Source organism: Aquarana catesbeiana, linkage group LG04, assembly GCF_042186555.1.
Source record: "Aquarana catesbeiana isolate 2022-GZ linkage group LG04, ASM4218655v1, whole genome shotgun sequence".
NCBI lineage: Eukaryota > Metazoa > Chordata > Amphibia > Anura > Ranidae > Aquarana > Aquarana catesbeiana.
This window is the reverse complement of record NC_133327.1, coordinates 322,906,028-322,931,447: the sequence shown is the minus strand read 5'-3', so window position 1 is coordinate 322,931,447 and position 25,420 is coordinate 322,906,028. Positions and strand designations below refer to the sequence as shown.

Genomic DNA, 25,420 nt, shown 5'->3' with positions numbered 1-25,420 from the left:
TCTCCAGCGAGAATAAATTTAGTGTTTGCAGCCATTCCTCGTAATTGAGGTCCTCCAGTCCCTTTTTAGTTTAGTTGACCTTCTTTGAACTCTCTCCAGCTCCAACACATCCCTTCGGAGGACTGGTGACCAGAACTGGATGGAAAACTCCAGATGAGGCCTAACCAGAGTTATATAAAGTGGCAGTCCCTGGAGTATATCCCTTTTTTTTATGCATGCTAATATTCTGCCTGCTTTGGTAATAACAAAAAAACTTGCCACCGCCCTCATCTATAGCTGGCTATCACAGTAAGCAGCATTAGAAGGCTAAAACAGGTTCACCAATTGGGACATGAAGTTGTCCTGTAAAACATTCATGCAATTACGGGCCTTTAGTGAGTGAGCTGTTACCTCTGCCCAGTCGATATCTGGATAATTGAAGTCCCCCATTATGATTACATTTCCCTGTTTCCCTGCCATTTCTATCTGAGATAGTAATTCCAGCTCCTCCTTCTCCTTCATGTTGGGTGGCCATAGCATACCCCCACTGTTAATTTCCCACTTACTTCTTCTCTTTGAAGTTCTACCCATACTGATTCCACCTCCCTCCTAGTCCCATACATAATGTCACTCCTCTCTGCCACCCTTGCGTCACTTTTGACATATAGACACACCCCTCCCCCTCTTCTCCTTTTTCCCTGTCCTTTCGATACAAGGAATACCCCTTGTTATTGGCCAGCCAATTGTTTGAGCTGTCAAACCAAGTTTCAGTTATTCCCACAAAGTCTAAGTCCTCCTCGTGTAATGCAGCTCCAGATCCACTATTTTGATAGCTAGACTCCTAGAATTTGTTTATACTCCTCTAATGCCGTGTACACACGAGCGGAACGTCCGACAGGAGCTTTTCATCGTATATTCCAATCGTGTGTATGCCCCATCGGACTTTTTACGTCGAAAATTCTGACAGACCTAGAAAGAGAAAATGTTCTAAATTTTTCCGACGGAACCAATTCCTATCGGGAAAACCAATCGTCTGTATGCTGTTCCGACGTACCAAAAACAACGCATGCTCTGAAGCAAGTACGAGACGGAAGCTATTGGCTACTGGCTATTGAACTTCCGTTTTCTAGTCCCGTCGTACGTGTTGTACGTCACCGCATTCTGGACGCTTGGAATTTGGTGTGACCGTGTGTATGCAAGACAGCTTGAGTGGAATTCCGTCTGAACTCCGTTGGAAAAAATGAGTTTATTCCGATGGGAAAACTGGTCGTGCGTACAGGGCATTAGTGTTGTATGAGTGCATATTGTTTCCCCCTTTGTTTCTCCTGGCTTTGTTTTTGAATTTAAATTGCCCACTCACTTACCCCAGGATTAGTTGTTATGGTTATATTTTCACTGCTATAACTACTGCTGATTCTCCTATCACCCTCTGTAACCTGCTCCCCTGTCTGCAATCACTTTCTCTGATCCCCCCCCCCCAACACCTAGTTTAAAACCCCCTCCAGCTTTGTGGCCATCTTACATCCCAATAGGGCTGTACCATCCCCATTAAGGTGCAGCCCGTCCTTAATAAAGAGCCGGTAACCGACTGAAAAGTCATCCTAGTTCTCCAGGAACCCAAACCCCTCTTTCCTGCACCAGTTCCTCAGCCACTTGTTCAGTTCCCTGAGCTCCTGCTGCTTCTCTGGTGTTGCTTGAGGTACAGGTAGTATTTCAGAGAAAACTACCTTGGAGGTCCTTTTCCTCAATCTATTCCCTAAGTTCCTGAAATAGTTTTTTAGGATTCTCCACCTTCCTCTCACTAGGTCATTGATACCAATGTGTATCATGACTGCTGGGTCCTCCCCAGCCCCTCCTAATAATCTGTCCACCTGATCCGTGATGTGCCGAACCCAAGCAGCCGGTAAATAACACACTGTTCGGCAACTCAGGTCTTTCTGACAGGTTGCCCTCTCTGTTCTCCTAATAATTGAGTCTCCCACTACTAGCTCTTGTCTGGCCTTACCTGTTTCATCGCTTCCCTCCTTATTGGAGCCGTCACTCCCCTGGCAGCTAGGGGAGGGCGCCTGCTCCAGCACTGCCACCCCTGAGCTTATTTCATCATGCAACTTGGCATATTTGTTTGGGTGTACCAACTCAGGACTGGCCTCCCTAACACTCTTCCCTCTACCCCCCCTGCTTTCTGTCACCCAGCTACCTACCTCTGGTCCCTGTGCTTTCATCTCTCCAACCTCCTCTAGGCTGGCCCCCGCCACCACCTGCTGGGTAATGTCCAAGCTCCTCTCCAGGTTGCTAATGTTTCTCAGTGTTGCTACTTGATTCTCCAGACCCAGGATCTAGGCTTCCAGAGAAACCACTCGCTCACATCTCGCACAGCAGTATGCGCCCTCGATTGGTTCATCAAGGAACGCATACATGGTAAAGGATGTGCACGGAGTGGCATCACCAATCCTGTTGGACATTTTACCCTCTATTCTTTTAGGGAAATTGAGTAGACTATTTCTGACCTACCCTATTCCTAGTGCACCCACAGCACACGGGCCCTCACAGCACACGGGCCCTCACAGCACACGGGCCCTCACAGCACACGGGCCCTCACAGCACACGGGCCCTCACAGCACACGAGTACTTTGCAATACCGGTACTCACAATACACAGGTACTCAAAGGGCACTCATGATTTCTATAATACTGGCCTTCTCTTCAGTTATAATACTGGCCTTCTCTTCAGTTTTGTACCACTGGCCGCACACCCCAAATTTTTCAGGTGAGAAGTATATGTGCGGATTGAACATATCACCTATTTGCAGCATAGAATGGTGTACACACTAAAGTACATCGCTGAAGGCTGACACCGGAGAAGAGGAGGAATGATCCAGTTTGTCAGTTTAAGATATGTATGCTGGATTTTTAAGTTATGATGAGAGGGCAGGTACAGAAAGATGGAGTTGGTTTTTAATCTTGTTTCTGCATACACAGTATATGATAAAACATGTTACTGATTGTGCATGCATTACAGATTTACTTTTCTGTGTGCCTACCTTTTGTATGTATTTTCATAAAAGACTCTACATGTTGTCATAGAACATGCTTGCCATACTATTTAAAGTGGTTTTAAAGGCTCAAGTTTTTTTGTTTTTTTTTACCTTCATGCACCTGAGCTCCCTCTCGATCCAGAGAAGCTGAGCTTCTCCTGGGTCTGTCTTTCCTCATTGGTTGAGACAGCAGCGGGAGCCATTGGCTACTGCTACTGTCAATCACATCCAGTGAGCTAAAAAAGAGAGCGTGGGAGCCATGCCAAGCTGCGGGGCTTGGCCCGGAGGACGCACCAGTGCCCCCAAGTGGCTAAAGAGGAGGAGCCAGGAGCGCTGGAGGGGGACCAGAAAAGAGGAGGATCAGGGCTGCTTTGTGCAAAATCACTGCACAGAGCCGGTAAATATTACATCTGATTTTTTAAATTTTATTTGTAAATTAACCTTTTATAGTCTGAATTAATAAATATTTAGTTGGGGCATACAGTGGGTATAGAAAATAATCACATTTTGTTGCTTTCCAGCCTGAAATGAAGACGACAGTTTTTGTTTTATCCCACTGTATTTACTGATTTAACATCCAAGTGAAAGATATAACACCAACATGTCAGAAAAAAATCAAAAACAGAATCACTAGTTGGAAAAAGGATCACCTGAAAAAGGATGATTCACACACTGTATATTATTTGCCAATCGTGCTACAGCTCATATTGTCACTTTATTTGTTTTTTTAAGAGCGCAGCTCCCACATTTCATTGCTTTATTTTTTGTGTATATCTCACAATAGAGCTGCGGCCCTTTTATTTTTTTTTTATTTTTTTTTTTTTAGGGATTTATAGGATACAGCACAGTTATTTTCTTTACATATATATTATATATATTGCTGCTTTAAAACCGCTATACATGTATTTGCAAATGTATACAAGAAAAACTTTGAAAAGTGTGCTAGGGAATTTTTGTATCAACTTTCCATTAAATACACAAAAGTTAAAGCTGATGTTTTATTTTGCATTTTAGCCTTTTTGAAGTCCCTATGGTGTCTTCCTCAATTTTTGCAGAAGATTTCGATAAACTGCTTATAGAGGTAGATGAGATGGACAACATTCATGATGTGACTTTCTTGCTGGGTTCCCAGACTTTTTCTGCACACAAGTACATATTGGCCATGAAATGTGACTATTTCCGTAAGCTGTTTTGTTCTGGTGACAGCAACCTAGCTGACTTTCCAGAGCTCTACCATAATGGAGAGGATTCAGCAGGGTGTGATCAGTTTGTCCTGGAGAAAGTCCCCCCAGTGCTCTTCACCTACATCCTGCAGTTTGTCTACACTGACACATGTGATATGTTGGTCCATGGTCACAAATCCAGATTTATCCCCAAAGAAAATATAGAGCAACATCAGGATACCATCATTTCAGATTTCCAGAAGATTTGTTTTCATGAGGATGTTAAAGGCAAATCTGCCTATCAGGTGTACAAAAACAGCCAGATCTGCACGGACAGTGACAAGAAAAAAGGCAAAACAAAGCCGCCCAAAAAGAGCAAATATGTTAACGAAGAAAATAGCCCTGTTAAAATGCTGCAAAATCTAGCCAAGAGGTTTGGCCTCAGCAATTTGAGTTCAAGGTTTGTCTTTATCCTTTTTATTGACTGTTTAAATCATAGGCTTTCCTTATAAAAGTAAACAGATCAAAAATGTAATTATTATTATTATAGACAACTGTTTTTTCTTTAGATGGGGGAAAAAAGAGAACTTTTTTTCAGGTTTTTATTGCTGGCTCTCATTTCATGTTTGATGCATGGGTGTCAAAGAGATAGGAAAATATTGGAAATCTTGCCAGTTGGGATGTGTAAAAACTCTTTGCAAAGAAATTGTTTGCATAAATTATTAGAATAACATTTAGATAAGATAAAAAAATATGTTTTGTGATTGCAACAATGGTGAATAACATTTGAGTATTCTTGCATGAGAATTTTTCTTTTAACACTTTTTTATTAGATTTTACAACACAAGTACATAAATGCGCCTTAGAAGGCAGAGTATAGTTGTTTTTTTTTTGTTTTTTTTTTTAAATCAGAAAATTTTTTTATTAAGAAAAAGAAACAAAAACATAACAGTATGGTACAGAGCGTTTTTCCAAGACGGCATCTATAACTTCCATAGATATTGACAAATTACATCATATAGGTCATGTACCTTAAAGTGTTAATGTGAAAAAAAATTTCTACAATTCCTGCTGATATATAACAGTAAGCTCCCCAGTGGATGTAATTTATAAAAAATATGCTGTATAATAGCTTACTGTCTGGCGCTCAGCTGACTGCCCGCTGGTCTCCTGTCCCGATGTGATAGCTGCAGGGGGAGGTGCTGGGAAACCCCCACTGACGTCAGCCGAGACAAGGAAAGGAAGAGACCGGCGGGCAGTCACATGAGCGCCGAACAGCACTGTAAAGTAAGCTATTATACAGCACATTTTTAAAAAAGACATTCACTGGGGGGCTTAGTGCGCTATATCAGAAGAAACTATAGAAGAAAAAGTCTGTTTTGTTTTTTTTTAGAGCAGAAGAGGATCGGGGTGCTGTCAGACAGAGAGGGGAGGGGGGAGAGCACACAGGAGACACAGGCCTGCGGAAGATGGAGGCACGTACTGATGACTCGGGTGTCAGAGCTTAGCAGCCCTGATACATCAGAGTCAGCGCAGAGAGGGGAGGGTAGAAACTGGCAGGATCATTTGGGTTTTTTAGGTGTCACAGAAGGCCAAATGACACCGCACAAGCACTGTGCTGTATAACATGCTCTAAGAGAACAGGATCTGTTTTTATTTTTTTGGGTTAACAAACACTTTAAAGACAACGATATATGCATAAAAAATTAAGGGGAGCAATTCCTCTGCTGTCAGTATTGTTGGTGACCAAAATACAAATAGTTCAATGTAGGCAATATCTGCCCTATATTCAAAGGTATGAAACAAATGAGTTATCCTCGGCCTATTAGTAGTCTGTCCAACACCAATTCCAACTGGCTCAAACCTGGTGTGTCCAGCCACAGACCCCACAAGTTATCAAATTTATGGGGTCTACCCCTGTGCTGGTAGATATATTTCTCCAATCTGAGCGATTCTCCCATACAGTGCAGCCATTCCTTATAGGAAGGGGGTCAGCAGACTTCCAGTTTCTAAGCAGAACCCTTCGGGCTTGAAAAAGCGCTCTAGTAGCAGCTTCTCTCGTATGAGCCTGCAACTGAAGGTGTCCAAGATGCCCAGAAGACATGGGGCAGAGTAGAGTTTACAACAAGCATTCAAAATACATGGCAAATAATGATCTCAGTAGCACAGGGTCTACAAAATGTAATACAGTCCACAAAATCCAAGGTTTCCAAGCTATTTCAAATGAAAGAAAGTTGTCAAGTCTACCTTTCAACCATATTATTATTATTATAATACAGGATTTATATAGCGCCAACAGTTTACGTAGCGCTTTACAACTTGAGGGTAGACAGTACAAATACAATACACTAGGAATCAGAGGGCCCTGCTCCTTAGAGCTTACAATCTAAAAGGAAAGGTCAAGAGATACAAGAGGTAATAACTGTGGGTGATGTGCTGATTGAAAAGATAAATGTACAGTTGTTAGGTGGGGGCCAGATAGGCTTCCCCGAAGAGATGAGTTTTCAGGGATCGTCTGAAAGTGGATAAAGTAGGAGAAAATCGGACGGATTGGGGTAGAGCATTCCAGAGGATGGGAGAGGCTCTGAAGAAGTCCTGAAGGTGAGCATGGGATGAGGTGACAACGGAGTTTGAGAGCAGGAGGTCTTGGGAGGAGCGAAGAGAATGATTAGGTTGGTATTTTGAGACTAGGTTAGAGATGTAGCTGGGGGCCAGGTTGTGGATGGCTTTGTAAATTATAGTTAGGATCTTGAATTTAATTTGGTGACTGAGTGGCAGCCAATGGAGGGATTGGCAGAGGGTTATGGCAGACGCTGAGCGGTTTGTGAGGTGGCTGAGCCTGGCAGCAGCATTCATGATGGACTGAAGTGGGGATAGCCTATTTAAAGGTAAGCCAGTGAGGAGGGAGTTGCAGTAGTCGAGGCGGGAGATGACCAGGGAGTGGATTAGAACCTTTGTGGTTAGGAAGGGGCGTATCTTGGAGATGTTGCGGAGGTTGAGGTGGCAAATTTTGGATAGTGATAGAATGTGGAGCCGAAAGGTTAGTTCAGAATCCAGGATTACACCTAGGACTTTGGCGTGGGGAGATGGGTTGATAGTTGAGCTGTTGATATTGACAGAGAAATCAGGGGAAGTGGCACCTGAGGGAGGAAATATCATGAGCTCGGTTTTGGATAGGTTGAGTTTGAGGAAGTGATGTGACATCCAGGCTGATATGTCTGCTAGTAAGTTGGTAATGCGTGAGGAGACAGATGGAGAGAGCTGGGGGGTGGAGAGATAGATTTGGGTGTCATCAGCGTAGAGATGATATTTAAAGCCGTGGGAGGCAATCAACTGACCCAGGGAGGTGGTGTGGATTGAGAAAAGGAGAGGTCCAAGAACAGAACCTTGGGGGACACCAATGGAGAAAGGAAGACGAGAGGAGGAAGTAGGGTTGTAGGCGACACTGAAGGAGTGGTGGGATAGGTAGGATGAGAACCAGCGAAGAGTACAGTCACGGAGACCAAAGGAGTGGAGTTTATTGAGGAGGAGGGGGGTGGTCCACTGTGTCAAAGGCAGCAGAGAGATCCAGGAGAAGTAGTACAGAATAGTGTCCACTGGTTTTAGCCGTTAGTAGGTCATTTGAGAGTTTAAAGAGAGCAGTTTCCGTGGAGTGTTGAGGGCGAAATCCGGACTGAAGGGGATCAAGAAGTTTGTTCGTGGTCAGATGGTCACTTAGTCGGTTGTAGACCAGTCTTTCAAGAAGTTTGGAGGAGAAGGCGAGTAAGGAGATTGGATGTAGGTTGTATAGTAATTTTTGACCAAATCAACAGATTTCAGATGGATTAGGTGCTAGCTGTTGCTTCCAATGCCTGATGGTTATTATTACTTTAGCAACTAAAAGTATGAATAATTATTGTACAATAGGTAACAGGATATTTATCATATATTTGAAATAGCCAGTGATGGTGTCGGGGGAAAAATATTCCTGTAACCTCTGATATATTTGAAACATTGTTTGCCAGAAACTGTTGAGGATTCTACATTTTCATAAAATGTGCATTAAACGACCCACATCCTTTCCAACAAAGAGGGGAACCTGGGGAAGAGAATTGGCCACTCGAAATGGGGTTAGATACTGTCTCAGTGTACTTTTTTGGGTTACTTCCCAATGATTAAAGTGATTGTAAACACTTTTGTCTTATTTTTTTAAAAAACCAAACAGCAGTTCCATTGCACAGAGCGCCCCCGATCCTCCGCTTCTCCAGTCCCCCGCCGGTGAAATTGGCTCCTCTTCTTCTTGATGTGCCACTATAGGAATCCACTTCCTACTGTGGCACACCTGCAGGATCATGCTGTCTGCATCTATAGACATAGACCGTGCATCTTGACCCTGCCCCCTGCTCCCTCATCACAGGATTTGACTGACAGAAGCTAAAACCAGTGGCTCCCATAGCTTTCAGCCAAGCCAGTGTGAGCTGGGAGAAGAACAGCAGATGTGCACAGCGGTGGATCGAGTGAGGGCTCTGGTAAGTGTAAGGGGGCATACTGTTACCTAAACATTTTTTACCTTAACCACTTCCCGAACGCCCCATTGGAGATTTACTGCTACAGGGTGGCCGCGCTGTGCAGGATCACATATATACACATGATCCTGCACTTCCAGGTATCAGGCACGAGTGCGCTTAGGCGGCGGCTTGCTCCTGCTGTGATTTTACACAGTGGGAGCTGATCAGCGGGTCGCGCAGACCCGATGTCTGCCGGGACCTGCTGATCATTCAGTACACTGACAGATGTAAACAAGGCAGATTGCCATTCTGTCAGTACAGAAGGCATGGATCCTGTGTTTCTGTAAAGCAGAAACACCAATCCATGCCTTCCATTAGTAAAAGCACCTCTCCCACTACAATGAAACATTAGCTAGGCACACAGTTAAGCCTTTGCTTGCCCCCGATGTTAACCCCTTCCCTGCCAGTGCCATTAGTACAGTGACAGTGCATATTTTAAGCACTGATCACTGTAATTTCACTGATCCCCAAAAAAGTTAGATCGCAGTCCTGATATAAGCTGCTGATGGCCACCATTACTAGTAAAAAAAAAAAAAAATATCCCACAGTTTGTAGATGCTATAACTTTTGCGCAAACCAATCAATATACGCTTATTGGGATTTCTTTACCAAAAATATGTAGCAGAATACATATTGGCCTAAATTGATGAATACATTTGATTTTTTTTTTCTTTTATTGGATATGTTTAAGAGCAGAAAGTCAAAACATTTTATTTTATTTTTTTAAATTGTCAGTCGTTCTTTTGTAGCGCAAAAAATCAAAAAAAGGCAGAGGTGATCAAATACCACCAAAAGAAAGCTCTATTTGTGGGAAGAAAATGACATTTTATTTGGGTACAGTGTCACACACACGCAATTGTCAGTTATAGTAACGCAGTTCTATATCGCAAAAAATGACCTGGTCAGGGAGGGGCATAAATCTTCCTTAGGTGAAGTGGTTAATGCAAACCTAGCCCTAACCTTAAGGTAATGTTTAGGCTTTAGAACCATTTTAACACAACTGGTTGTGTTACAAAGTTTACAGTAGGTAGTGGTTAAGTCAAGCTCCCATTTCATAAATGGTGTTTGTCAAAAGGCACCTTTCCATGTAAGATGTTCTAAAATAGAGATATGCCTCTCCTGTTAGGTTTGGTGAAAGTGTAATATTGCCACACCTTCCTGCAAATAAGCAATGTTCTATCCAGATATTTTAGTAGGTAATGTGCTATCTGCAAATACTTAAAATATTTTTAATTTAAGAAGCCAATTTCCAAGCAGAAGTTCAGCCCCTCTTCTTCCCCCCCAAGCCTTCTGGGACATGTCACAAAGCCACACTGCTCACGCATGCACAGTGGGAAGCCGGCTGTGAATTCGCAAACAGTCTGTCGGCTTCCCAAAGTAAACATGCTGGCGCCTGGATCCAAAGACGGTTGAGGAGCTTGCTTGGTTAGGACCACACTGGATTCCTGGACAAGCAAGGGTCCTATTATTAAAAGTCAGCAGCTACAGTATTTGTAGCTGCTGACTTTAAATTTTTTACTTCTAGGCTAAATAACCACTTTAAGTCTCAGGTTTCTGGAGTACTTATCTTACTGCTCACACAAGCTTTGTAATTCATGCTGAAGTTTAGTCAAGGTAGGTGATATTGCCTTGTCAGGCAATTCCTTGTTCTGTTTATCTTCTAAAGCATGAAATTCAGAAAGGAGATTGTCAGTGGTCTGATTTTTTTTCCTATTAAACTGTGTACAAAATTATAGAATTATACCACTTATAACCACGTTGCGCGTATTCCAGGGAACCAAAGGGTCAGATATATACTATAGCATGTTGGCATCTCCAGACATGAATGGTGTACCGCCTACATGTGAAAAAGAAATTCGAGTAAGGGGAAAGGTCACTTATGAAGAGCTGTAGAGCCCATTTGGCAGTGGTAGTAAGATTACAATGGAAGTCCAAGTTATTCCTAAGCTTAAAGTAGTTGTAAAGGCTGATGTTTTTTTACTTTTGTACATTCTATGCATGAAGGTAAAAAACCTTCAGTGTGCATCTCCCCCCTCAGCCCCCCTGATTCTTAACCAAGCCCGATCTCGATCCAGCGATGTGCATGAGACCCGAGGCTCTCCCAGGTCTCTCCCTCCTGATTGGCTGAAATACAGCAGCAGGGAGCCATTGGCTCCTGTTGCTGTCATTCACAGCCAGTGAGTTTGGGGGCGGGGCTGAGCCATGCTCTCTGTGTCTTATGGACGCAGCGAGCCAGCTTGGGAGTGAGCATACATGAGTGCCCCTAAATCTAGCAGCTTGCTATGGAGGTACTTGGCAATGGAGAGGGGACCCGAGAAGATCTGGGCTGCTCTGTGCAAATCCAATGCACAGAGCAGGTAAGTATAACATGTTTGTTTATTTTTTTTAATACATTTTTTTCCTTTACAATCACTTTAAATCTGCTTCCATCCCCTTCTAAATCCTATTCTAATTAATAAAGGAAGATGCTTATACTTTCCTATTCTCAGAGCACTCTGGTCCAGTCACATGATCTCCCCAGCGGCCAGGTTAAGGGGAGAGGACAACAGCTGCAATGCCTGTGTGGTGAAGTCAGCCATAGACTTGCTATGGGATATCTGTGATTGACTGTCCCTTCTTTTCCCTGAAGCCACTGTTAGGAGCTGATCATGTGTCCAGACCAGAGCACCTTTAGAATAGGTAAGTATAGGCATCTGCCTTTCACAAGGTAGTTGGAATAAGATTTAGAACAGGGGTGGGAGCAAGTTTAAGCTTAGTTCGGAATAGTGTGGACTTCCATTTCAAAGTCTCCACATACTGTAAGAGAACCCTGCTTAACAGAGGTAATTTTACAAAAGAACTGAGGTTGGTGTGAGTTGGGAGCATAAAGATCTATCATAGCATAGGACTTTGACTCAATCTCACACAGAAGAATAATAAATCTGCCATCAGGGTCTAAAATTGAATCCAACATAATGGAAATCGCATTTTTAAGACCCTTTTCTCACATTCCGATCAGGTCCGCCTGTCAGTTTTTCAGGATGTGTTCATATATCTGCAAAGCTTCTAGCATTTTTTTTTTTTTCTTTCACATGATAAAAATGAATGTGTGGAAGCACATCACATGGAACATTATCTGGTAAATGAGGCAGCTTGGGAATGTGGTGTAATCTATCACCAATTCCGTTTCTGTGATAGAAGATAGAACACAGTGCAGAAGATCATGAACATATTTATGTAGTTGTGCTGGCTGTACAGATTCAGAGATGCCAGGAATCTTAAGGTTGTTATGGTGAGACCTGTGTTCCAAGTCTGTCATTTAAGACTTTAGCCAAGACAGGTTCCCCTCTTTTTCATTATGTGCATCTACCAAAGTTTTGAATGGTGAGGCAAACCACCCCATTTTTTTTATTCAATATACTCGACCTGATCTCCAAGCTCCTACACTTTCCACTTTAAATTGACGCAAACATGACATCATATCTGAGTGCAGGGATAAACGCAAAGATACAAGCATATCTTTCATGGTGGTGTCCAAAATGGGCCGATTAGTAGTAGGAAAGGCTGTAATGGGATATCTAAATTCTCTCATGTCATCCATAGAATCATTAGGTGTGCTCACGTCTTTGTCATTTCTCTGTGCTGTGTTGGTGTCCTGTGTCCTTCTGGGTTTGGATTAAAATGGGCTCCTAGTGGAAGGAGTGGATTTCCATGATCGCAGGGATGATTGGAAGGCACTGCAACATTGGGTGCCCTGGTTTTAAAGCCTGGGCTTTGAGGTTTGGCCAGAGTGCTGGCTGCAGCTTGTAATAAGCTATGGCCACCACCAGCATCATTTTGTAGGCTGGAGAGAAAAACTGTGAGTTTTTGCACTTGCACTGGGCTCTGTCTTTGGCCTTATGGATCATATTGCCTAGTATTCAGATGACAGTGAAGCCTTATGTGCTATGGATAATTGCTGGGAAGCGCCGCTGCTGCTAATGATTTCCTGTGCTGGAGAGAAACTTTCTCAATGAGCTGCCATTTTTTGTGAGCATTTTTGATGCTTGCCTAAGAAGTGTTTGAGTGCTTAGTGAGGTTCCCAGGTTAACCATTTCCCTCCCGACCATTGCACATAAATGGCTGGACAAGACAAGCGGCAATCTAAGGGGATGTACCTGTACGTCCTCCCAGATCTGCACCTTGTGTGCACATCCCAGGGACTTGCATCTGTGCAATCGTTTGTCCACTGCACACAGTGGATTAGAGGTCGACCGATATATCGGCCGGCCGATATATCGGCCGATATTTGGCGTTTTTTTACTTAATCGGCATCGGCCGATTGTGCTGATAAAAAAGGCCGATTGTAACTTCAGCTGTGACTTGCAAATGACTTCTGTAATAGAGTCAATGCAAGTTGCCTGAAAGTTATCTTCTCTCCTCCTCTGGGCAGCCTGCCAAGTCTGATAAGAAGATACATTGAATCTCTTCAAGTTCTTTTTTTATCAATAGACTGAACTCCGTGTAGAATTTCTCAGTTTAACCATTTAAAGACTAAATCTTTTCTGACACTTGTTGCTTACAGGTAAAAATCCTGTATTTTCTGCTAGAAAATCACTTAGAACCCCCAAACATTATATATATATTTTTTTTAGCAGAGACCCTAGGGAATAAAATAGCGGTTGTTGCAATATTTTATGTCACGCGGTATTTGCGCAGCGGTCTTTCAAACGCAATTTAAAAAAAAAAAAATACAGTAATGAATTAAAAAAAAAAAAACTAAGCAGTAAAGTTAGCCCATTTTTTTTTCGTCCAAAAGTTTTGATTACCTGTTTTTGTGTATTTAATATTTAAGATAGTTTTTTTTTTTTTCTAAATTCTACATACAAGTGAACTGATTGGAGGTTTGTTTTGTTTAATGTTTAAATGTAAAAAATTGTCTGTATCACTTAAGGTTGCTTTCACACTGGAGCGGGCATGCGTTGATGGTAAAACGCTGCTAGTTTTAGTGGCGCTTTACCGTCATTTTAGCGGCGCTATTCGGCTGCTAGCGGGGCGCTTATAACCCAGCTAGCGGCTGAGGAAGGGGTTAAATGCGCCCCTGAAGCGCCGCTGCCAAAACGCTTTGCAGGCGCTTCGGCAGCGGTGCGCATTCATTTCAATGCGCAGGAGTGGTGGAGGAGCGGTATACACCGCTCCAAAGATGCCGTTTGCAGGACTTTTTTTTACATCCTGCCAGAGCATCGCCTCAGTGTGAAAGCACTCGGGATATCACACTGAGACTGCAGGGGAGCCGTTTTACAGGCACTTTACAGGCGCTCTTTTTAGCCCAAAAGCGCCTGAAAAACGCCCCAGTGTGAAAGGGGTCTAACTGTTAGATTTTATGAGATGAAGGGAAAAAAAAAATCGGCCAAATATATCGGCCCAAAAAAAATCGGCATCACATATCGGAATCGGCCACCGCGATTTCTAAATATCGGCATCGGCATCGGCCAGAAAAAAACCCATATCGGTCGACTTCTACAGTGGATCACTGATCCAAGTACCGAGCGGCGATGCTCCATCCTGGTACCATATGATCACTGACCAATCAGTAGTCCAGTAGTAAAGACGACTGCCATTCATAGAGCCATTCAGAACTACTGTATATGTGATTAGTCACAGTGATCACATGGAACAGGGCCAAGCATCTCCACCCTGTACCATGTGATAACTGTAGCCAATCACAGCTTATCAAAGTAATTCTCAATGGCTGCAGGAATCTGACAACTGTCAGAAATGATTGCTTATACAGTCATCATGGCTCTATAAGCAGTCATTGTGCAAAAATGCAAAAAATCCCAATTACTTCCATAGAGTAGTGCAGTGTTACTATGGTAACACTGCACTGGCAGTGTTACTATGGTAACACTGCACTGCTCTGGGGACTGGATGTAATAGAAAAAAGTGTAATTAAAATATGTAATATATGTGTAGTTTATTTTTATTTTTTACACTATGGTGACATCGTACCACTGTGATGGTGATAATTTACAGTGGTTGGCTATTCTGTTATTGTGTGTCAGTGCTGCCGCCAGCCATTACCTCTGATCACCACCAGACCAGTGCTGCCAGTCAGTGCCCCTAATCGCTGCCGCACCAGTCATTATCCCCAATCACGGCCTTACCACTCAGTGTCTCTGATCACTGCCATACCAGTTCCAGGATCTCTGATCACTGCCAAACCAGTTACAATTTTTCTGATCCCCAAGTGTAAATATTTTAGAAATGACAGTGTTCCTGAACCACTTAAAGTGGAAGTCCAGTCAAAAATTAAAATGTTTCTATTAAATATATGTTAAATATAGTTCTAAGACATTATTCTTTTTCTGTATAGCTGATTGCCAAGCTTAGACAGTCTAATCAAAGCCAGACAATCAGCTTCTTCCTGTTCTTCAGGGACAACCTTACTTCCTTATTTCTGAATTCTGCATAGGGGCCTCTCACTTCCTGAAAAGTCCTTCTCTTCTACACGCCCAACCCCCATCCCTCCTCTCCTTTTTAGACAGACACGCCTAGACCTGCCCAGCCCCACCCCCATCTCTCCTCTCCTTCTCAGATCTCCTCCTGTCTTCACAGCCTCCTTTTTGGATAGCAGTTTCTCCTGAGAGAGAGAGAGGGCAGGCATTGGAAGTATGTCATGTTTGTTAGAAACTGTAAGATAGATTACAATGCAACATGCTGCAGATTTTCTACAGTGTACAACCACATAGTTGTTTCTGCATGGCACTGTGAGCATGGTGAGGCACATGCCCAGCTGAGGGAGCTACATGTGAGTAAGTTGGCTACAAATGCGTTTAGGGCTCAGTTTCCACTAGTGCGACTTGTCATGCGACTTTGGACACATAGTCGCATGACAAGTCACAGCCTATTGATTTCAATGGCAAACGTTCCCATCTATGCAACTTTGAAAAGGTGCCTGCACTGCCTTGATGTGATTTTGATCCAGAGTGTAACGTTGGATCAAAGCTGCACTCAGACGCACTCTAAGTCGCAGAGCTTTGGAGTCGCACTAGTGGAAACATAGCCTAAGGCTAGAGTGCGACTTTGGAGTGTGACTTTGATGCGACTGTGGAATGTGACTTTGATCTAACTTTACTCTCTCTGAATCAAAGTCGCATCAAAGCATTGCAGGTACCTTTTCAAAGTCACTGATTTTCAAAGTTGCATCGATGAGAATGGGTACCATTAAAATCAACGGGCTGTGACTTGTCATACGACTATGGACACATAGTCGCATGACAAGTCACGTTTCTACTATTGTACTACAAATTTGCACGATTTAGAGTGCAGCTTTGATCTAACTTTACACTCCATACCCAAGCATTGCAGGTACCTTTTTCAAAGTCGCATAGATTGGAACGGGTACCATTAAAATCAGTGGGCATGACAATTCATACTAGTGGAAACAGCGCCTTAGTCTAGGTTTCCATTAGTGCGACCCCAAAGTTGCACGATTTAGAGTGCGATTTTGAGTGCAGCTTTGATCCAACTTTACACTCTGGATCAAAGTCGCATAAAAGCATTGCAGGTATCTTTCCAAAGTCGCTGACTTTCAAAGTTGCATAGATGGGAACGGGTGGCATTGAAATCAATGGGCTGTGACTTGTCATGCGACTTTGTGTCCAAAGTTGCATGACAATTCATACTAGTGGAGCCTTAGTCTACGTGTCCACTATTGCAACCACAAAGTTGCACGATTTAGAGTGCGACTTTGAGTGCAGCTTTGATCCAACTTTACGTTCTTTGCATCAAAGTCGCATCAAAGCATTGCCAGAACTTTTTCAAAGTTGCTGATTTTCAAAGTCGCTGATTTTCAAAGTCACATAGATGGGAACGGGTACTATTAAAATCAATGGGTTGTGACTTGTCATGCGACTTTGCTCACAAAGTCGCATGACAAGTCAGGCTTCCACTATTGCAACCACAAATTTGCACGATTTAGAGTGAGACTTTGAGTGCAGCTTTGATCCAACTTTACACTCTCTGGATCAAAGTCGTATCAAAGCGTTGCAGGTACCTTTTCAAGTAAACAAGGCAGACCGCCATACTGTGAGGGAGGAAAATGAAGATCTTGTGTTTCTGCCAGTGTCAGCATTTCCCCCACAGTTAGAAAGCACTCCCTAGGAGCAAACTTAACCCTCTGATCGCCCCTAATGTTAACCCCTTAGCTGCCAGTGTCATTTATACAGTAACAGTGCTTTTTTTTAGCACTGATCACTGCATTGGTGTCACTTAGTGTCAGATTTGTCCGCCGCAATGTCACAGTCCCACTAAAAAAAATCGCTGATCGCTGCCAGTGAAAACTCTATTGGGTGTGTTTTTATAGCAGAAAGTAAAAAATGTTTTTTTTTTTTCAAAATTGTCGTTATTTTAATGTTTATAGCGCAAAAAATAAAACCCACAGAGGTGATTAAATAGCACCAAAAGAAAGCTCTATTTGTGGGAAGAAAAGGACGTCAATTTTGTTTGGGTACATCACCACACGACCGTGCAATTGTCAGCTAAAGTAACGCAGTGCCGTATCGCAAAAAATGGCCTGGTCAGGAAGGGGGCTAAAACCTTCTGGAGCTGAAGTGGTTAAAGTGACATAGACCTCATGGGAGTAAACCTTTCTTACACAGCACATTGTAATGAAAAAGTGAAAAAATGTTTGATTAGCGTTCTGGTGTATATCATAACAAATGTTTCAAACTAGTGACCTTTTTAGTGAATTTTTGTGAGGAATTCTGCTGTCAGATAATAATCACTGAATAACTAGTTTTCTAATGTTATATTTTGCTTTCTAGGCTGGATGGCGTTCGATATGAAAATGGAGCAATTAATGTTGTAAACAAGAAAAGTGGGAACAAGCAAAGATTCAATCAAAAGAAATTGTATGTAGTTAATGATAACCCTAATCATTCTATAAAGCGTATTTATCAGTTTGTAGATTTGACTGGTCTAGATTATTACAATATAGTGGTGCAGGTGGTAAAGTGCAGAGTGAGGTACTTGGAGCAAGCAGTAAGAATCCATCTTCTGCTACTTCTTGTACATTGAAAATTGCATAAGCCCAATTAACAACTTCTGACATCTCCATTGTATATGAACTGAAGGCCTTGTTCACATGGGCGTAATATATAAATAATATAATTTATTTAGTGACAGTGAGCATTTGGGGTTGTGCATCCACACAGCTGTCAGATTGGGAGCAGGGGCTATTTCTGTGCAGCTGCTGCATCCCAATTGACAGGAATGGGACTGTCTACACAGGGATGCACAGTTCACCTGTACATCGCTGTGCAGGCAAATGCGCCCCTCACATGAGCGTACATTCTAGTACGCCAGTGTGAACAATTGATAACTCTTAGTTTTATAGCTTAGTAAGCACCCCCTGCCTTACACATTTCTGCTCCCTCTTACCGCTGCAGTTTTGTCCCAGGTGAAAATATTCAGCAGCCCGCGGGGGTGAGGCCATCAAAAGAAAAAAAAAAGCAAAGTATGTGTGTATATATATATATATATATATATATATATATATATATATATATACATATACATATTTACAGTATCTCACAAAAGTGAGTACACACCTCACATTTTTGTAAATATTTTATTATAGGTTTTCATGTGACAACACTGAAGAAATGACACTTTGCTACAATGTAAAGTAGTGAGTGTACAGCGTGTATAACAGTGTAAATTTGCTGTCCCCTCAAAATAACTCAACACACAGTCATTAATGTCTAAACCACTGGTAACAAAAGTGAGTACACCCCTAAGTGAAAATGTCCAAATTGGGCCCAAAGTGTCAATATTTTGAGTGGCCACCATTACTTTCCAGCACTGCCTTAACCCTCTTGGGCATGGAGGTCACCAGAGCCACTGGAGTCCTCTTCCACTCCTCCATGACGACATCACGGAGCTGGTGGACGTTAGAGACCTTGCGCTACTCCACTTTCCGTTTGAGGATGCCCCACAGATGTCCAATAGGGTTTAGGTCTGGAGGTATGCTTGGTCAGTCCATCACCTTTACCCTCAGCTTCTTTAGCAAGGCAGTGGTTTTCTTGGAGGTGTGTTTGGGGTTGTTATCCTGTTGGAATACTGCCCTGCGGCCCAGTCTCTGAAGGGAGGGGATCATGCTCTGCTTCAGTATGTCACAGTACATGTTGGCATTCATGGTTCCCTCAATGAACTGTAGCTCCCCAGTGCTGGCAGCACTCATGCAGCCCCAGACCATGACACTCCCACCACTATGCTTGACTGTAGGCAAGACACACTTGTCTTTGTACTCCTCACCTGGTTCCCTCCACACACACTTGACACCATCTAATCCAAATAAGTAAATCTTGGTCTTATCAGACCACAGGACATGGTTCCCGTAATCCATGTCCTTAGTCTGCTTGTCTTCAGCAAACTGTTTGTGGGCTTTCTTGTGCATTATCTTTAAAAGGGGCTTCCTTCTGGGACAACAGCCATGCAGACCAATTTGATGCAGTGTGTGGCTTATGGTCTGAGCACTGACAGGCTGACCCCCCACCACTTCAACCTCTGCAGCAATGCTGGCAGCACTCATATGTCTGTTTCCCAAAGACAACCTCTCGATATGACGCTGAGCATGTGCACTCAACTGCTTTGGTTGACCATGACGAGGCCTGTTCTGAGTGGAGCCTGTCCTGTTAAACTGCTGTATCGTCTTGATCACCGTGCTTCAGCTCAGTTTCAGGGTCTTGGCAATCTTCTTATAACCTAGGCCATCTTTATGTAGAGCAACAATTATTTTTTTCAGATCCTCAGAGAGTTCTTTGCCATGAGGTGCCATGTTGAACTTCCAGTGAATTTAACAAAATATTACAGTGCACACATGCAAAAATGACATTTACCTCCTACAAGGCTATTTAAAACGCCTAAACATTTTCAAAAAATATGGGGATTTAGTCACACCCTAACACCATATTGCTATATGGTGCTTAAAGTGGTTGTAAACCCTTTAAAAAAATTCCAACAAAAAAAAAAAAACCTGCAAGACAAAGGGCTAGTATGCATAGCAGGATATTCCCTGGATCAGCTTTACCTATAAATGTCAGTACCGTTATATTATGTACATTTAGTAAAGAATCCAGGCCTTTTTAAAAGCTATAAAGCAATCTACTGAGCTAGACAGAACCACCTCCTGAAATCTTTTTCCCTCCAGACGTTAAGTCCACTGGGAAGACCTTGTACTTTAAAGTGGTAATAACCCCCCCCCCCCAAAAAAAAAAACCCCTGCAAGACAAAGGCATAATGAGCTAGTATGCGTAGCCTTAGATTGAAGCCCCTGCAGAGGTCCCAGCATACTGCTCTGCCCAGTGACATGTCTCTCTGAGTTATTTTCAGGTATCGCAGGGATCTGGCGCTGTGATTGGCTGTATCTGCGATGATGTCACTCCCGCGCATGTGCGCAGGAGCTGCCGGTAATGGCACATCAGCTGAAGCAACAGCACGAACGAGCGATTGGTGACGGCACATGCTGATATAGTGGATATCTCCCAAACTGTGCTGTAGTTTAGGAGATATCCTGGGTAGCTACAGGTAAGCCTTATTATAGGCTTACCTGTAGTGAAAAGCGGTCTGTAAGAGTTTACAACCACTTTAACTGTAATGATCAAGTTTTAGGAAAATAATAAAGATATCAGTTAGGCTGGATAGTGTAGCATTGTCTGCAGACATGAAAATTAAGAACAAAAGGCAAATCTTTTTTTCGTTACTTTGGGAGGGTTATAACATGTCCTTTGTACGGTTTATTTTTGGCATCTGTGTCTCGTTGGGGAGATTTCCCTTTACTCCCTGTTCCATAGCCAAAACTGGAAGAAAACCCCCTGTAAAATGAGGTAATCCTCTGACACCAGGGTTACCAGAACTAGTGTCCCCATTGGAAGAAATTTCCACTATTCCTGTTGTGGGACAACCCAAAATTCAGAATTTTCTTTTACTTTCACTTTTTGTAATAATGGTAAACAGGACTAATAGGGACAGAGACAGCAGTAAAAACCTGACAGATGTTCTAATCCTTCTCTACTCTATCCAAAAGTTAAAAAAAAAAAGGTTTTGCCTTTAGGTATACGTTGGCATACTGTCCTTACTCAAATGACAGTGCTGCAGCTAGTGGAAGAGAATTAGGAATAGACGGAAATCCAAAAAATGTGAAAAGTAAACGACTTGTTTTTGTTATTTGCAGCACCTCGTTGTGTGATGTAACAATGAGATCAGAAGATGGGAAAGAATTTAAATGCCATAAATGTGTTCTATGCGCAAGGCTTGGTATGTGTTTATACTTGTTTGCAGAACTATATTATTTTTATTTACATTATCCAATTAATTTGATTCTAATCCTTTGCTTTCATTCTCATAGAATACTTTCACTCCATGCTTGGAAACTCTTGGATTGAGGTATGATGAATTTTGCAATTATTTTTTAGGAGAAATTGAGTCTATTTACAGTATTGTTGAAAGGTCACCCAGATAGAAAAGGCATCTGAAGTAAATGAGTGTTGTACAGCAAGCAAGCAGTGTTTATGGAGTGACATATTTAGTGATGTGGGCTAGAATAGGCAGAACTACAGTTAAATAAAAAGCCTTTGTACTTAGATTGCAGTGTTGCCAACCCCCCCCCCCAAGTGAAATTTACTGGCAAGATGCCAAAATTTTCAAGCGGCACCAATTTTTTTCTGGCATTGCAAAAAGTATCTAAAATGTCTGTTTTCGGTGCTAAACTGTGCAACTATTCATATTTAAACTATAAGCATGTAGCTAGTGCTATCAGCAATGTGTTTAAGTTGAACAAAAGTCAAAAACCAAATTTCTCTATTTACATGAAGGTCAGGTTAAAATACCCCAAATAGCACAGAGTTCCCCCTTACAGTGCATGGGAGAACTGTGCGGACCTTGGTTCAAAGGACAATGCCACAGATCATGATCTAAGGGGGAACTCTTAGGTAGCCTAAACCTGGTAAGATTATGTATTTCCATCCCTATGGGACTTTAAATGAAACCGTGGCCCGGTAAGGTCACATGTTTCTATCCCTATTAGTCAGACAAAAAGGGGAGTGGAGAGGGTGGGACTTTAATTGAAGCACATGAAAGCGAAATAATGGTAATTATGTGGAACAGAGAAATTTTATTGTTACAATATGAATGTACAAAGATTGTTGGTACATGATAACAGCATTAAGAGGATAATATACGTATCTTGAAACAAAACCGTAGATGTCAAGGTACAGGTAAAATACAGTACACAATAAAATGATAACAGAATAACAATTGAAGAGCGTGGTGATTGAATGAAAAATTCCAAAGTTCCACAAAGACATGATTTGATAAAATAGTAAATATAAGGTGAAATCTGCAGGGCCTATGGCCTCACTAAGCCTGTAAGGGTATTGATTGTGTAAAAACTTGAGCCAGATATAGAGTAGGTGGAAACACGGCATCATGTAGCTCTACGCGTTTCGTGGCTGAGCGCCACTCGTCAGGAGCATACACGTGGTAGTCTAAAAAATGGATATAAGGATAATCAATGATCATATTTCCATGGATAAGGGTAGAATACCATCACCAGCAGCACGTCAGTGCATACTTACTGGTTAAGGTCTGCAGGGTAATGGAACAATGTGAGACGCCGAGGCATCCGGAAAGACCTCCAACCGGGAGCCGCAGTGGACAGCTCCACGGAAACCCCCCACACAGGCCGTCAATGGGGCAGGCATGAAACCACAAGGAATCACTGTGAATAAGTGAAAATAGTTGAATAGAAGTGAAGGAGTGACAACAAAAACTGAAAGTGGGATGAAAAGAGGGCAGGAGGCTGTGCCACAAGTGAAAGAAGGAAATTAAGTTGAGACCAGTGAAAAGACTGGCAGAAAAAGAAATGTGGAGCCAGAAAGAGAAGGAAATGGTAAAGGAGGAAAACACAGACCAGGATGGAAAATATGCACATGAAAAGGGATCAGTGTAGAAAGGAACCCGCTGGGGACAGTGGTAGAGTGAGGACAAGGTGACTAGTGGTAAGGGGTATAGATGCGTATATACCTGAAGGAGTGAAAGACCCATTGCAGAGAAAAGATGGGTGTGAGGTGTAGTATCCACAGAGCCTCGAGTGTCAAAACCGTCCGGCAAGACGCCCATATAGGTGCCGTCAAAGCTCCACCCACCGCCATCATGCTGCGTGGCATGGGATTGGGGGAGGGCAAGTGCCGCTGATCGGAACACTCCGGCCAGACGGCACCTACATAGCTCCCCCATTGCTCACGAGTGTGGTATCAACCAGCAAGTGCGTGATGACGCCGAGGGCGTCACACGCACTGCATGGGAAGCATGACGCCGACGCGCATGACGGCCCGCCGGCCCCCCCCCGGCATCCAAGAAGCAAGGAAGGGGGCGGGAGCCCGTGATGCGCGTCACGGCCCCCAGAGGAGGAGAGCGGACGCCGCAGCAACCACAATGACCAAACCAGCACCAGCGTTGGAATTGATAATAAAAAGATAAATGGTGCTACACATGGTAACAAGCATAAATACTATAGATGACAAATAACAAAAGATAAAAAATAATAAAGCGCAGGAGGGGCTTAACATAGGATCATTGGTTACAGGGGAAATTTTTAAGGGTAATTGCAGTAGGACTTAAACATGTGCTTCCATCCCTAAATATATTAATACAAAAGAGAGAAGGGGATTATAGGGACTTTTAGGAAGCCTAAACCTGGTAAGATTATGTATTTCCATCCCTATGGGACTTTAAATGAAACCGTGGCCCGGTAAGGTCACATGTTTCCATCCCTATTAGTCAGACAAAAAGGGGAGCGGAGAGGGTGGGACTTTAATTGAAGCACATGAAAGGTCTTTCCGGATGCCTCGGCGTCTCACATTGTTCCATTACCCTGCAGACCTTAACCAGTAAGTATGCACTGACGTGCTGCTGGTGATGGTATTCTACCCTTATCCATGGAAATATGATCGTTGATTATCCTTATATCCATTTTTTAGACTACCACGTGCATGCTCCTGACGAGTGGCGTTCAGCCACGAAACGCGTAGAGCTACATGATGCCGTGTTTCCACCTACTCTATATCTGGCTCAAGTTTTTACACAATCATTACCCTTACAGGCTTAGTGAGGCCATAGGCCCTGCAGATTTCACCTTATATTTACTATTTTATCAAATCATGTCTTTGTGGAATTTTTCATTCAATCACCACGCTCTTCAATTGTTATTCTGTTATCATTTTATTGTGTACTGTATTTTACCTGTACCTTGACATCTACGGTTTTATTTCAAGATACATATATTATCCTCTTAATGCTGTTATCATGTACCAACAATCTTTGTACATTTATATTGAAACAATAAAATTTCTCTGTTCCACATAATTACCATTATTTCGCTTTCATGTGCTTCAATTAAAGTCCCACCCTCTCCGCTCCCCTTTTTGTCTAAGGGGGAACTCTGATGTAAGGGGGGACTCTGCGCTCCCCTTTACATCAGAGTTCCCACTTACATCAAAGTCTGCAGCATTGTCCTTTACATCAGGGTCCGCAGAGTTCTCCCTTGCACTGTAAGAGAAAATCCTGCAGACTCTGATGTAAAGGGGAACATTGGAAACGCTAATAAGGGGGTGACTCTGGTGACCAGAGATTACCTTCCGCAGAGTAAATACACTAAGGTAGGGGGGAGGGTTACTGATATAAGGGTGAATCTTTATTTTAGTGCCCCCTTACATTATTGTGTTCAACACCACCCCCCGGCTCAGTCAGGCAACTCCAGCTTGACGGCTCTGGTTCTATCCTATAGTTTCCTCTAACAGTCCACACACATCTGACTTCTCTCGTTATCCCCAATCTGGCAGCGTTACCATTTAGAGATTGCAGACATGGTACAGGAGATGGTCAGAGATCGCAGATATGGTGCAGGAGATGGTCAGAGATTGCAGACATGGTACAGGAGATGGTCAGAGATTGCAGACATTGTACAGGAGGTGGTCAGAGATTGCAGAGATGGTACAGGAGATGGTCAGAGATTGCAGACATGATACAGGAGATGGTCAGGGGATACAGACATGGCACAGGACATGGTCAGAGGATATGGACACAGCACAGGACAGGAACAGGGTACAGATGGTCAGAGGATATGGACATGGCACAGGTGGTCAGAGGATATGGACAGGATACGGGAGATGTTAGAGGCTGCGGACAGGATACAGGAGATGGCTAGAGGCTGCGGACAGGATACAGGAGATGGTTAGAGGCTGCGGACAGGATACAGGAGATGGTCATGCGGACAGGATACAGGAGATGGTCATGCGGACAGGATACAGGAGATGGTCATGCGGACAGGATACAGGAGATGGTCATGCGGACAGGATACAGGAGATGGTCATGCGGACAGGATACAGGAGATGGTCATGCGGACAGGATAAAGGAGATGGGTCATGCGGACAGGATAAAGGAGATGGGTCATGCGGACAGGATACAGGAGATGGGTCATGCGGACAGGATACAGGAGATGGGTCATGCGGACAGGATACAGGAGATGGTCATGCGGACAGGATACAGGAGATGGTCATGCGGACAGGATACAGGAGATGGTCATGCGGACAGGATACAGGAGATGGTCATGCGGACAGGATAAAGGAGATGGTCATGCGGACAGGATAAAGGAGATGGTCATGCGGACAGGATAC

The 25,420-nt window shown here is 43.1% G+C and overlaps 1 protein-coding gene across 1 annotated transcript in view; it reads left to right on the top strand.

The window, feature by feature from the left end:
• IBTK (inhibitor of Bruton tyrosine kinase) overlaps positions 1-25,420 on the top strand; it is a 164,125-nt gene that overhangs the window by 61,436 nt on the left and 77,269 nt on the right. Inside the window, exons 12-15 of the mRNA XM_073626859.1 lie at positions 4,028-4,636; positions 17,510-17,596; positions 20,920-21,002; positions 21,094-21,131. Of these exons, the coding sequence (XP_073482960.1) occupies positions 4,028-4,636; positions 17,510-17,596; positions 20,920-21,002; positions 21,094-21,131 (817 nt within the window). The remainder of the gene's footprint in view (positions 1-4,027; positions 4,637-17,509; positions 17,597-20,919; positions 21,003-21,093; positions 21,132-25,420) is intronic.